The 14,723-nt window shown below is 42.9% G+C and overlaps 1 protein-coding gene across 13 annotated transcripts in view; it reads left to right on the forward strand.

Annotated features, from left to right (window-relative positions):
- Mark3 (microtubule affinity regulating kinase 3) overlaps nt 1–14,723 on the forward strand; it is an 89,682-nt gene that overhangs the window by 73,139 nt on the left and 1,820 nt on the right. For 5 of the 13 annotated variants that reach the window (XM_033766839.1, XM_033766829.1, XM_033766837.1 and 2 more), the window contains 4 exons: nt 6,791–6,952; nt 7,601–7,858; nt 12,225–12,251; nt 13,552–13,596. In XM_033766839.1, coding sequence (XP_033622730.1) covers nt 6,791–6,952; nt 7,601–7,858; nt 12,225–12,251; nt 13,552–13,596 — 492 coding nt within the window. The remainder of the gene's footprint in view (nt 1–6,790; nt 6,953–7,600; nt 7,859–12,224; nt 12,252–13,551; nt 13,597–14,723) is intronic. The other 8 variants (XM_033766834.1, XM_033766835.1, XM_033766828.1 and 5 more) reach the window with 7 other exon arrangements.

The raw sequence follows: 14,723 nt of genomic DNA on the forward strand, positions 1-14,723 counted from the left end.
TTTTTTTTTTTTTTTTTTTTTTTTGAGACAGAGTCTTTCAAGTTAGCCTTGAACTCACTTTGTAGCCAGACTGGCCTTGAGCTCACAGTGATCCTCCTTCCTCAGCCTCACAAGTGCTGGGATTACAGGGGTGCATCACGATGCCTGGCTTCCATTAGATCCTATGAGTCAAATAACACATGTGACTAATAAATTCTGTGACTTCCTGAGAAAGATCCTCCCTCTCCTTAGATGTATCAAGTCCCTGTTCCATAAAGCTGCTTTAGTTTGAACTTTGAGGCTAAGCTTATCATGTAAGATTATGTATCAGTCAGTGAAGTTTTAAAAATATTTACATTCCAGTGGTTCTCTGTTCCAACTCTTATGTGTGTGTTGTGACATTAGTGTTTTCCTCAGTGGTAGATTTTCTTCTAATACAGTTCCATTCTGAATACTATTAAATTTCTTCTAGTTCACAAATTACTTAATAGAAGACTGAAAGTTTTTGAGGTTAGATTTCCTTCTGCAGGTTCCTTTTGGCTTTAGAGTAAGTGGTTCTGTGAAATATACAACACAAACTTTTAAGGGTGCTCAGCCTGGAGCTCTCTCTGCCCCACCTTTCTCAGTACTGTGTGCACTGTGTGTCACATGGCTCTTTTTACTCACCTGCCCTAAAATGACTCCACTCATTCTTTTTTTCCTATTTTTATAGTATTTTATATAACTCATAAAACAGTGTTTGTATAAAAATTTGCACTCATTCTTAAGAAATAATTTGAAGATGTCTTTAATCATTTCCAGTCATTTCCTCTCAGCATTCCCCCTACAGACACTTCCTCATTGTGGCTGACTTTCCCATGTCCTACCTGGCCTGTCATTGAAATAGTCTGCTTTTGAAAACATTGTCTTGATCTTTAACCAGAGCCTCTACATCACACCCTATGAGACAGTGCCCACAATTTTAATAGGATCTGCATTTTTCTTTCTTTCTTACAAATAAATCAAAAAACTGTTTAAAGCGTTGAGCTTGAAAGCTGAATTAGTGGCCATGTTTTTTTACTTTGAATTAAGATACTAAATGTAACAATTTTCTTGTCCTTGAGAATGATGCTTGAGTGTTCAGGCAGCTGCTGGCGCCTTCTCTCTGCATAGCTGACTCCTCAAACAGACAGCTGCTTTTCTCTCGCCTGTATTTTTGTTCTGTCACTAATTTAAAGTAAGCTACAGGATGCCTGGTCCTATTAACATCAGAAATAAGGACAGTTTTCCATGTTTTAGCCTAGAATATATTGTCTATATTTTCTGTATGCGCCTGTACAGAACTCCAGCAAAGGTGATCATGATTGATAACAATGTGAAGATCCACTCAACGAGACCCGGTGCATGTCTAACCTTAACACTAACTGCCTTCAGAATCCTCCTCTGAACATAGAATGGTGTTTCAGCTCACTACATAACTAACTTCTGCTCTTGCCACAGGCTTAGTAATTGATTTTTAATACATGTATTTTCTTTTTAAAATTAGTTTTACATATGATTCTTACTAGTGCAGTCTTTCTGTTACCAGTTTTCCAGTGTGAAAATGAAGTTAATCATGGTGTCTGGGAAAGCATGGGTTTTGGCAGGTGTGTGCTTTGCCACAAGCCCCTGTGAGTGTTTTTCCAAGTGAGGCTTGTGAAGCCAGGCGACCTGACGGCTAGCCTGCTTTGTGTTGTAATGCTCTGGGTGCACATCCTTCTATCTTGTGATGACAGCCTCCAAAAGTGACCCAGTTCCAGCACTGACTGACTGTATAAATTCAGCAGGAAGGAGTTGAACTATATCTTCAATAATGTAATTTGTAGGATCGTGTAGATTGTAGCGAGTGTTAAAACACTTAGTACAGTCACACATAGCACTCAGTAAACTTCAGCTTGTATTATTAACAAGCTGTTCAGAAAGAATGTGAAGAATTTTCCAGACTGTACCTAATCTCTCAAGTTAATAATGTTGCTGAACAACCCACATCCCATGGGCAGTCTGCCCTTTTTGTCCCTATTCTTTTAGATGTCTTTATAACTATTTAGGATATATTCATTTAAGTGCTCTGGGAAAGGAACATGATAGTGTTACAATAAAGCAGAATGAATCTTCAACAAAATTGGTATCAGGAACCATTGGTAAAATTTTAAAAAGGTAAAGCAGTTTTATTTTTTCCATGTAGCCTGTAATAAGCTACGGGGAGGTTGTGGAAGACTGATGACAGGGAACTATAACTTTTGGACTGTAGTATTTTTAATTCTTCCTTTGCCCAATTACTGAGTATGCTTTAGCCAACATCAAAACATTTCACCCTGAGTGTTCTGACATGGGCTGGACCCCTGAATAATAGCAAACTGTTCAAAGTGCCTGTTCCGTAGTGGCCTACATGGGCTAGAGTTTCAAAAAAGAGAGTAAGTTGAGCTGTGCTTGGTGGTGCACATCTGTAATCCCAGCCCTCAGGAGGCTGAGGCAGGAGGATCACAATGAGTTCGAGGTCAGCCTGGGCTGCATAGTTCAGAGCCAGCCTGAACTACAAAGCGAGACCCTGTCTCAACCCACCCCCCCCCGAAAAGAGAATAAGTCATAAATACAAAAATAAAAATAAAGCTGGGGATTTAGCTCAGTGGCACTACATCTGCCTTGCAAGCACAAGGTCCTGAGTTTGATACCTGGTACCAGGAGGGGGAAAAAATATTTTTTGAGAAGACTCATGAGAATTTATTTGTGCAATTTGATTGTTAAGAAAAACGTTACAGTTTCTATAAGATTTCTAAAATGATTCTTCTGTGAACCCAGAACTACTTTAAAAATTTAGTACAGGGGCCAGGGATTTAGCTCAGTGGTTCTGCTGCCTGTCTTGCAAGCACAGGGGCCCAAGCTTAATCCCCGGCACCAAAAACAAACAAAAAAAATGTAATACAGGTACTGTTTTGATTCCATAAATTTTTGTGGGCTAAAGTATGAGATAAAACCATATAACACTTTTCTGAGGATGCAATACTGTTTGAACTTTCTCAAATGCCAGCTTAATGGCCTGTTAGAACATGTAGCCCTCATGATATAAGGGCTGTGTGTTATAAATAGGTTTGTAAGTTGGATTGTAGAAGCTTGAAATGTGGCAAACATTGCTCAGTTTATTGTTTCCTTAACTCAAGGCGCTAGGCCTACTGTAAAAGTCAATAGAAATCTATGTTTTACATGTTTTATGGAATTCATGAGGTGACATGGATTAAATTTCTAAAGAAAGTTATTTTAATTTGTTTTAAATTAATATGTCAACAGCTGGGAATTTAGCTCAGTGGCACCATTCCTGCCTTGCAAGCTCCAGGTCCTAAGTTCAATCCCTGGTACCAGAAAAAAAGAATTCCTACGTCATAATACGTCAAAAAAATGTCATAATTCTTTTTTGGGGTTTTTTTTTGTTTTTTTGTTTGTTTTTTGTTTTTGTTTTTGTTTTTTTTTTTTTTTGAGACAGGGTCTCACTATGTAGTTGAGTCTGACCTGGAACTGACTATGTAGCCCAGATGTCAAAAAAATGTCATAATTCTTTTTTGGGGGTTTTTTGTGTTTTTTTGTTTGTTTTTTGTTTTTGTTTTTGTTTTTGTTTTTTTTGAGACAGGGTCTCACTATGTAGTTGAGTCTGACCTGGAACTGACTATGTAGCCCAGGCTGGTCTTGAACTCACAGCAATCCTCCTGCTTCAGCCTTTCGAGTGCTAGGATTACAGGCGAGTGCCACCACACCCGGCAAAATGTCATAATTCTTAATCAAAATTTCAGAAAGTGCCCCCTTCTAACTGTAGGAAGGGCATATGTGTGCTACAGAGATCTATGCCTAGGTCCCGTGTGCACTTGTGCTGTTGGATCACACCGGGTGACTCACAGAGTCCTTAAAACTCTGCCAGTCTTGGGGACCATTTTGCACACCTGCCTGCCCTGCCCTCTGTGCATCATTGAGCCTAACTGCCAGTTCAGCCATAAAGTCCGCAGCTAGCATAGCACTCAAATGCTGACATGGCCTGCATAGATAAGAGGACAGCAGATGAGCTGGGGCGTGGTGGTGTGCACCTGTAATTCAGCACCCTGGTAGGCAGAGGCAAGGTCATCACAAGTTTGAGCCCAATCTGGGCAACTTAGCAAGGCCTTGTCTCTAAATGAATGAATGAGTTGGGAACGTAGCTCAGTACAAAGTCCCTCAGTTTGATCCCCAGTACCAGGGGAGAAGGGGATTGTATTTACCTGTGACTTGATAGAGAAACTATATTATACATATATAAGGATGTCTGTAATCACGTACAGGGAACAACCAAGCATTTCTTCAAACACTTGAGTCAGTTAGGACTCTACTCTGAGTGATAGAAAACCCAGTCTAAGCAGGCTGAAATAAAAAAGGCCATCTAGGGCCAGGGATGTTGCTTAGTGGCACTGTGCCTGCCTCAAACGCCAAGGTCCTAAGTTCGATCCCTGGTACTAGAAGAAGGGGGAGGGGCATTTATTAGTATAACTTAAACATTTCTGGGCTAGAGTCAGGTTTACTCCTATAGTAGTTTTGTCTCCTATTGGGGTTCATCACAGACCTGATATCGTTCCAAACACAGCTCTGCTCAAGAACTTGTGGTACTGGCCTTGATCTGGGTAGGTCTGCCACTTGTTAGCTGGGGCAGCTGGGCAGGTCTTCGACAGGGTCAGCATCTTCTGGAGTCCCCGCACCTAGAATTTTCTCCCCACAAGCAAATTACAAGTATTGTTGCCACAGGAAGCCAATGGGTCCTCAGTGTCAGTGAGTAGACTAGGATTCTTCTCTTCCGAAGGCTTTTGTTTCAGTTCTGCTCTGGTTGAGCAGAGCCTCTCTCCCAGGGCTTAGGGCAGAATTCTCAAGCAAAAATACAGGGCCAAACCGGGCATGGTGGCGCACGCCTGTAATCCCAGCACTCGGGAGGCTAAGGCAGGAGGATCGCAGTGAGTTCAAGACCAGCCTGGGCTACATAGTGAGTTCCAGGTCAGTCTCAACTATACAGTGAGACCCTATCTCAGAAAACCAAAACAAACAAACAAACAAAAAAACAGGGCCAGCAGCCCATCCTATCGTTCGTGCTTAAGGATGGTCTCTCTCCTGCTGGTCATTCTCATTTCTGTGCCTGATGCATTACTCTGTTAGGAGTCCATCTGTGGAGCCTGCTCTGTTCTACATTTTCTACCAGTGCTGGGGACATACTGATGCCACATACACCCTGATTCCAGGGGACCCCAGCAGGGAAGGGTCACTGCAGTAGTTGTGTGGGCATGAGCTAAAGTCACAGATAGAAGTGATTCAACTCTTCAGTAGTAAGAGTGCATCTGGGAAGACTTCGTGGAGGTTGCACCTGGACTGAATTTGGAAGAGGGAATGCAAATACTCCATCTCTGCAGGCAAAATAGCTACTATAAAAATTCTTCTTGTTTGATCAAGGTTCTGTGGTCAGGAGAGTCAGAAAGTCAGGTGGCAGGGGCCATACTGGGTGTTTGAGGATGTGTAACATACCTGTTGGGCAACCACCTGTGTTTCCTTAAGTCTGAGCTTTAGAAAAGGCTAAGAACCGGGTGAATAGCTTCACGATGGTGGCATACCTGTGGTATATGTGCTGTAGCAGGCTGTCTGTTATCATCGAATGCTCTAAAAGCTTTACCATTGCTGGTTTATTAAGATCCTGGCAAGGTGTGGCTGGAGTGAGGTGGAAGTGAGGAGGCCCAGGAAGAACAAGTCAGGTCAAGTGGAAAAGAGGTTCTGCTGCAGAGCTGCATGGAAGTGGACTCCATTCCACAAGATTTCACTGTAGCCTCCGTGTGGGGCTGAGGGGCAGCACCACCAGGTTCCAGGCAAAGGCTGGGGAATAGGCCTGCTAGAAGATGCAGCAAGGCCAGGAGCAGAGTCCTAGGCCCCACTTTTCATACAAAAAGGAAACTGCTGCCCCAGGGTCAAGGATAGAGCTGGAATTGAGGAATCACCTGGGCGTGTGTGACTTCTGGGTGGCTTTGTCCAAATCTGTCTGTGCCAAAGCCGGACGTGATGGCGCATGCCTCTAATCCCAGCACTCAGGAGACTGAGGCAGGAGGATCACTGTGAGTTCAAGACCAGCCTGGGCTACATAGTGAGTTCCAGGTCAGTCTCAACTACATAGTGAGACCCTATCTCAAAAAACCAAAAAAAAAAAAAAAAAAAGGCAAAACAAAATAAATCTGTTTGTGCCAGGTGCAGTTGCAGTCCTCCCATGCTGTGTCACTTGCTTTCTGTAAATGGCTGCTTTGCTCTGAGTTTTCCATCCTGGCCTGTTAGGGATGTTGACTGTTCTTTATGAAGGGACAAACAGCCTGTAAGCGAGAGGGTTTTAAATTGCTCATGTAACCTAGGATCCTCTGACATAGAACTCGTTCCTATACCTTGACCTCTTGTTGGATGTGCTGAGCACCAGTAGCACAAGCTGCTTGACACACCTATGTGCAGGTATGCAATGGGATGTCTCCTTTAGGACAGGATTTGCTATGTGCAGACCTCAGAGGACACTAGGCCTCTCACACACATACTCAAAATGGAAGCTCAGTTTACTTTAAGGTAATAAACTCCTGAATTACTATTTGATTAAGCAGCTACAGGCCAGTAATTGCCCAGAATCCCGAGTAGCTTAAGAAAGTTTATTCTCTGTCAGTGTGAACAGTCTGGGGAGGAAGGTGTATGCTTAGACAACAAGTGCTCTTCGGTCACTGCTCCATCACACTGTTGTTTCTGCCTCTGCCTGAACCCAACCCCCTCCCAGCCTGACAGAAGTGTTCGCTTACGCAGCTAGCCCTGCCTCAGTCTGTGCCACATCTTCCACCTGTCGGCTGAGACATCAGAAGTCGATGTCCATGTCAGCCTCTGGGCACCCCAAGATGATGGTACCTTCAATAGACAGTGAAGGAGATAACTTCAAGGCTATGTAAGAAAAATGCACATTCTTTGTGAAACTAATGTGTACCCTGCTGCTTAATTTTGTGCTGTGGATTTTATAGTCTAAGATTTTGTTACAGTCATCCACAGGTGTCCTCCTTCCATGTGATTTTAGTTAAGCACATCCCATCTCATGTTGTTCTTGGTCACTATGTGTCTTTGGCATTTACATGCCATGGAAGGCATAAGAAATGCCCTGTCCTCCCCACCTTGCTTTCCGCATGTGGAATTGTATACCATTTGTGTGCTTCCAAAACTTTTTGGTTGCCTGTTCTCCAATTACACCTGCAGTTCTTTCTTTCATTTTGGCTCAGTTCTCTGCGTGTAAGCATTTTAAGAAGGAAACGGGAAGGCTTGAGTTAGCCTTTCCCTGTCCTAGAATTTCCTTGCATTTATCTTGCCCTTGAGAATGTGTATGTACCATTCCCTTAAACTCTTGAAAGGGATTGTCTCATTATAGCCTATTTCTTCGGTACCCTTGTCCACTTAACTTACCTTTTGCTTCTAAGTCCTATAAAATAACCTTTGGATATAGTCATTATACTGTGTACTAAAGGTTTATGGTGATTATAAATTTGTATGTACCACAATTTTGTGAGCAAAGAGGTCAGAGTTGCTTTATTTTCTGATCTCACAGCACTCTTCCTGATCAGAGAACTCCAGTTGCTTCAACCCACAGTATTAGCAGTGCAACCACCCCGGATCGAATCCACTTTCCACGAGGCACTGCCAGTCGTAGCACTTTTCACGGCCAGCCCCGGGAGCGGCGAACTGCAACATACAACGGCCCACCTGCCTCGCCCAGCCTATCCCATGAAGCCACACCACTGTCCCAGACTCGAAGTCGAGGCTCCACTAATCTTTTCAGTAAATTAACTTCAAAACTCACAAGGCGGTAAGTGCCACGTGATTCTGATTGTATTGGTGCAAAGATAGCAAAAAGAGAAATGTATTTTCTGCTCTGTAAAGCTGCTGCTCAGTGCTTGTTACTGTTCGTATATATGTGTGTAAAACTTTAAAAATAGAAATCAGAAAACTCATAACACTTTTTCATAACACTAAAAATGGGAGGCTTTTGTTTTTCTTTCATTCCTGTTCTTTTAATCACACATCTGTCCATATGACATGTTCACTGCAGTTTAGCAGGGAGGTGGCTCTCCATAGCAGTTGCTAGATCACCAGTGGGTCTATTGTGCCTAAACACACAGGAAAGAGACTTTCTCTTCTCTCTGTTTGGGATCTTGAAATTATTCTCTCTTGGTCTCAGTTGCACTAAGAGCAAGATAACTTCTAAAAAGTGTGTAGTTGTAGAGATAAAATCCTGACCTACTTTAAAAATATAATATCTGAAGCTAAGCTTGGTGGCACACTCCTGTGATTGGAGCTGTTCAGGAGGCTGAGGCTGGAGGATCACAAGTTTGAGGCTGTCCTGGGCTATCTAGTGAATTTGAGGCCAGCCTGAAGTGTACATACTATGATCCTGTCTCACAAAACCAAAAAAATCCTTTGTGAGTCACACTATTAAACATCAGATCTGTTGTTAGGTTGCCTTAACTCCAAAGTCACATGAGCCAGAGGTCTCGGGTAACCCTCTTACTCTTTTCTTAGTCCTTTTACTGAGATAGAGTGGGTGGAACAGACTGGTCTGAAGGGTGCTGCCCTAAGCACCCACATATGACCAGCTAGGGAGACAGCGAGTTCAGTCCACAAAGAGTCGAGTGACTCTATAATTTCTTCGTTCCCTCCAGGGTCTTCCTGCCCCCGGCCTGCTTATCCCCAGTTCCTTCCTCAGGGACTAGGCTGAAACTTGGGTGGTGGGAGATGGTCAGGGCTATTCCCTGACTTCCTTAATTCCCTTTCCCTGCTTAATATCAGTGGGCATTATCCCCTTTGGGCCCCAGCATCAGTAATGTGCAGCACAGGGTCACTGAAGTTCAGAAAAGGTATCTGTGTCCACACACTTTCTTTTTAGGTGGGCTCTTGATACTCTTGATCACCTTGGACCTCGTTATAAAAATACCACCAAGTGTCATTTGAATGCTTACTATGTGCTGAGACACTTGGATATCTGTGAATATACAGATAACCTCATTTTCTATAAGCAGTTGCCTGTTTATGTACTGTGTATATACCCTTGTTTGTATTAGCCCTATATATAATACACAACTTCTGTGTGTGCATGGAGTATCCCTATATGTATAATTCATTCCCCACCCCTCTCATATTTCGTCTCCACAGTACACTTGGCACAGTAGATATTCTCCTTTCATAGGAGAAAATGAAGATGAGAGTGAGGGAGGTGAAGGCACATGTTCCGATACTGTAAGCATACCTGTACCAGGCCTGGCTAGCTGCAGATGAGGCCCTTCAGGGGCCCCATGACCCCACAGTTAGCTCAGCAGAGGGCTGCTACAGGCATTCATCCTTTGCTCTCATTTTCTTTTCTTTTTGGTTTTTTGAGACAGGGTCTCACTCTGTAGTTGAGATTGACCTGAAACTCACTGTGTAGCTCAGGCTGGTCTCAAACTCATAGTAAATCCTCCTGCCTCAGCTAAGTGCTGAGATTATAGGCATGTGCCACCACACCTGGCTCTGCTCTCATTTTCTGATGATACTTACTTTATACTCTCTAGTATTTGAATCAGAGTCGGAGACTGAAGTCTATATGTCTCTCTTTTGGTCCTTTTCTTTTTTGAGACACACTCTCACTTTGTAGCGGTTGGCCTCCAACTTGTCCTAGCTTCCCAAATGATGATATTACAGGCATGTGCCACCATACCTGTCTGAGATTAAGGTTCCTTGTTTAAAAAACTGTAAGTGATCATCTTGTTTTGCAGAGTCTATCCTCAAAACTGCAGAAAGATAGTCTTATCTTGTTAGTGAAAATTTTTAAATTGAGGTCATCATCTGTCTTTTGTTGTTGCTTTGTTTTGTTTGAGACAGAGTCCTGCTACTAATTCAGGCTGACCTGGAGCTCACTGTGTAGCCCAGGCTGGCCTTGAACTCACAGCAGTCCTCCTGCCTGAGCCTCCTAAGTGCTGGGATTACACTGGGGGTCAATCTCAGGGCCTTGTACTTGCCAGTGGCACAGCACCACTGAGCTCTGTCCCTGGCCCATGGCAGCTGATCTTAAAAGTACTGAAAAATCCTTGCTGCTGCAGTTGAAACTTCTCTCCCTAGTAGGCATTGCTAGACTTTAAGTTACGGTGCCTGTAAGGCTAGGATGTTGGCACTTCGATACTGTAAGCCAGAGCCAAGGTATCAAGTGCAAGCGGTGTGTGCCTTCAGAGAGCTGGGCCTCTACAGTCAGAAGGGGACGTTGTTCCTCTCCAGGCACTGCCAGACAAGGAGTCCTGGACCCTGAGCAGCTGCTAGCTCCTGTCCCCCAGCACCCTCTTTCTTCTTTGTACCTTAGTTTAGGCCATTTGAGGGAGGAAAGGAAAAGTAACTCTCACTTCCCAAGTAGAAAATTGAGAGATGAGCCAGGCATGGTGGTGCACACCTTTAATCCCAACACTCAGGAGGCTGAGCAAGAGAATTGCTGTGAGTTCGAGACCAGCCTGGGCTACATAGTAAGTTCCAGGTCAGTCTCAACTACATAGTGAGACCCTGTCTCAAAAAACCAAAAGAATGAAAGAAAGAAAATTAAGAGGTGAAAATATGGGCCGGGGATTTATCTCAGTGGGAGTTCTGCTGCCTGTCTTGCAAGTGCAAGGATCTGAGTTAAATCCCTGGTACCAAAAAAAAAGAGAGAGAGATGAAACATCTTTTAAATATCTTTTAATCTCATGTAATACCATTTTATGTTTATGTAGCGTTTATTTGTAAAATATTTCATACATGTGATCTTTACCATATGCCACCTGTGCCCCACGTTTGATCTGTATGAAATGGTTGACAGTTGTCTGTTTTAGTGAAACACCTATTTATATTTAATTTTGTTTTTTTTGTTTTGTTTTTCGGTACCTGGAATTGAACTCCTGTCCTTGCACTTGCAAAGCAGGCAATGGAACCACTGAGCTAAATCCCCAGTCCTTATATTCAAATATTTAAAGCAGTACAAAGGTAACCTCAGCTGGGGATTTAGTTCAGTGGTTCTGCTGCCTGCCTTGCAAGCAAAAGACCCAAGTTCCATCCCTGGTACAAAAAAAAAAAAGTTAACCTCAAATTAGGGGGAAAAAAAACCCCAAGGATTTCATGACTTCATTTCTTCAGAGCATCGTCCACTGTGTCCCATGGCAAACAGGGCTTCCGCAGCCTATATCTTGCCTGAGAACCCATCCAGTTTTCTGAACACCTGGTCCAGTTTGGAAAGTCTTTAGTCAGATTCTATTCAGCGTGACTGACCTATGAAAAAAAATGTTTAATGACCATTGTTATCCCTTGAAAAAAATTCTTTTAGTTTGTTATATACAAATAAAATCCAACCAAGCATGGTGATGCATACCAGACAGCTGAGGCAGGAGGATCTCAAGTTTGAGGTTAGCTGGGCATCTTAATGAGACCCGTGCTTAGGAGTAGAGCACCTCTGTGCTTAGTGCAGTCGTGTGTGTGTGTGTGTGTGTGTGTGTGTGTCTCTGTGTGTGTGTCTGTGTGTGTTCCACACTGTTATCTTGTACTTAATTTTCCTTCATTTTGAGATCTAAAACTGGAAAATTTATTTAAACCCCATAAACTATTTTGTTCTTAAAAAGTGATTTATATCATACTACTGTAACATTGTTATTTAAATCATATTCTTGAAATAAGTAGCGATCCTTTTAATAGTTATTTTATAATGAATTTTTCATATTTATGTACTCTAAGGAAAATCAAGAAGTATTTTTAATTAGTATGTTGCAAATGGCGTATTTCTTTAACATAAGACCTTTTGTGTGTGTGTGTGTGTGTGTGTGTGTGTGTGTGTGGTACTGGGGATCAAACTCAGGACCTTAGGCTTGTGAGGCAGGTGGCAGAACCACTGAGCTAAATCCCCGGCCCCAAGACATTGAATTTTAAGTTTGTCCATCGGAAGAACTTTATAGCTAATGCAAATATTTACTGCTAAACTTTTCTTACAGGTATAGATATTTTAATATGTCTAGTTAAAAGATCACATTATCCTTTTTCAACAAATGGCACTGTTTCATTATTGGCCAGAAGAGGAGCCCTGTGTTTGGGTTTTTCTGTTTGTTTCCTTTCTATAATTGATAAGATTTCCTATTTAATTCATATGAGTCCTTTTTGTTAACTTTTTTTTTTTTTGGCTTAATTTCTTTTAGAAACATGTCATTCAGGTTTATCAAAAGGTAGGATTTGTATATACACACTTATTTTTCAACCCTCACCCCCAAGTGGCTCCTGCAATTAACATCAGGTTTGGCTTTTCTGGCCCTGATTTTTCCTTAAAAACTAAACTTTCTGCTGAGAACTAAATACTTCTTTCCTTGAAAGGAAACTGGAGAAAAATAAATTAACTCTTGTCAGGCATTTTAAAGGAACTGTGGCAATGAAAGGCTATGCATGCTCTGTGCATTTTCTTTCTTTGGTAGAATTATTTAGCATCCAAATAATTCTGTCATCATACTAATAACACTTAGCATGCTCCTGTTTGAAGAATGAGATGTTTGGTAACATTAACATGTAATTTATGATTAGCCACAAGCATGCAAAAGGTAAGTGACAATTTGTGTTAGTTGTCATTTTTACTTTACTAAGTATTAAATTAGCAACAAGGCTTTAAAATGACAATTAGTTAATACTCTGATACTGGAGACAAACATAAAATTCAAACCTAAGCCTCATTTGGTATGGCTTTTTCGGAAATTAAGAGGTAAGCTGCATAGCACAAATGTTTAATATTTTTGGAAAGTTGAAGAGTAAATAGTATCCTGTCTAAAAGCCACTTTCCCCAAACTACTGAAGTGTGTCTCATTGTTTTTACTAAAGCACTTTTGAAATGATATTCTGATCTGATTAATATTTCTGGAGTTAACAAATATTGCTGTCCTTGGAGTGCACACACACAAAGCTGGAAGCCTGCCATAAGGGCAACAGCCTTCCTGTCCCACTTGAGTCACTGGAAGGCCAGGCTGCCATTTTTGTGTTTACAAAACTTGTGGGTCACTGTGAGGCTCTGTTAACGTGAGCTTTTTATCAGAAACTGTGTGCAAAAAGTGCTTTCTTCCTGTTGGGTAACTCTACTCGATTATTTTTCAGTTTATCTTCTCCAATGTCCAGTTTTTCCTTGGACAGAAAATTTTATTATTGAAGTTAGAATCAGCCGATAGCAGCCACATTTCCTTATCATTGGAAGCCTATTGCACAGTGAGGCATGGTTAAAAAGTGCCAGTTGGGAGACCCAGCAGGATGGCAGCTGTGGCTGTGCAGCCTGTCCCAGCCCGTGCCTGTGTCCTTGAAGGAGGAACATGTTATCTGTTGAGTCAAACTGAGAGCAGGGAGGGGTTTCAGTAAGCCCAACTGGGGACCAGAAGTGCTTTGATTTGTATATTGTCTGACTCTTGTTGCTACATGGGTGGTCATGTACTAGCGTGTAAGATTTCTTTTCTCTTTCCCACTTCTCTCTGCTTCTACACTTTATTCCTTGAGACTTCCAACTGAATATGAGAGGAACGGGAGATATGAGGGCTCAAGGTGAGGGAAATGAATTTTACTTCAAATCTCTTCTAGGTATTTACCTTGTTTCTGTGGCAAGAAGAGCACTTTTCTGAAAGTTCTGCATGACAGTCCTGTTGTCCCTGTAGGATGTTCTGTACCTACTGCTGCCACCTCCTAGGGGCTGGGTGAGGAGGCTGCACTGAATCCCAGTCACCACCTGAGGGTGCTGGTGTGCTGCTGAGGCCTCCCCACCCCTGCCTCAGTGTGTTTTGTGTGTAAGTGCATGGCCTTGTGAGCAGCTCTGAGCACCTCTTAGTAAGGTTGGGAAGTCTGGGGTTGGAGCAGGGCTCATGGGAAGAAGCCCTTGACCATTGCTGACTCTCCATGTGGTTCTTTCACAAGGGACAGGACAAATCTTTAGAAGGATTTGCTTGTTCTGCATTAGGTATATTTTCTCCTAAGATGCTTTTAGGAACCTTGCATCTGCTCTCTGGTTTGTTGTAGCTATCGAGCAGGTCTCCACTTGACCTGTTGCACACCAGTCACCACCATGCAGTTTCAAGGCCACACTGACCCCTTTGTTTCCCTCCTGGTTTTCCTACCCTAGCTTTGTTGATGGGTCTTTCTTTGAATGAAAATCTTCAGTAGCTATGGCTGCCTAAAGAGCTGTGTCCCACAGAAGCCCTCGGTGCTAGGCCCAGTTACCCCATTGAAGCAGCAGGGTGAGTGCCAACAGCCTGCAGCAGGCTCTCAGTGCAGCAGGATCTGCTGCCACTTAGCAGTAAAAACGTGGTGATGGAAGCTCTGTCCTGCCCTGAGCAAGACCAAGCCTGCCTGTGGCAAGTGCTCAGTATGGCTAGGGTGTCATGGGTGCCTCTGTGCCTGGAGCACATTCCATTCCTCCTGCCTCCCTGCAAAGGAAGGTTGTCCCTCTGCTCAGAACAAAAGCTCTTCCCTGGCTTCATTGTGTGCTATTGCAGTCCCATATGGAACTCAGAGCTGTCCTCACAGATCCCTCTGGAGGCTGGCCAGCCTTAGCATGCTTGCCTCCCTCCCTTGCTTCCCATGGTGCAGCCTCCAGCAGATGCCTTTCCTGCACTGTTCCCTCACTCCCAGGCATCCTGATTCCCAAAATGTTGGAGAACCTGTGCTTTTTTTTTTTT

This window comes from Fukomys damarensis, unplaced genomic scaffold (assembly GCF_012274545.1).
Source record: "Fukomys damarensis isolate Sample0158 unplaced genomic scaffold, DMR_v1.0_HiC HiC_scaffold_21, whole genome shotgun sequence".
Lineage (NCBI taxonomy): Eukaryota > Metazoa > Chordata > Mammalia > Rodentia > Bathyergidae > Fukomys > Fukomys damarensis.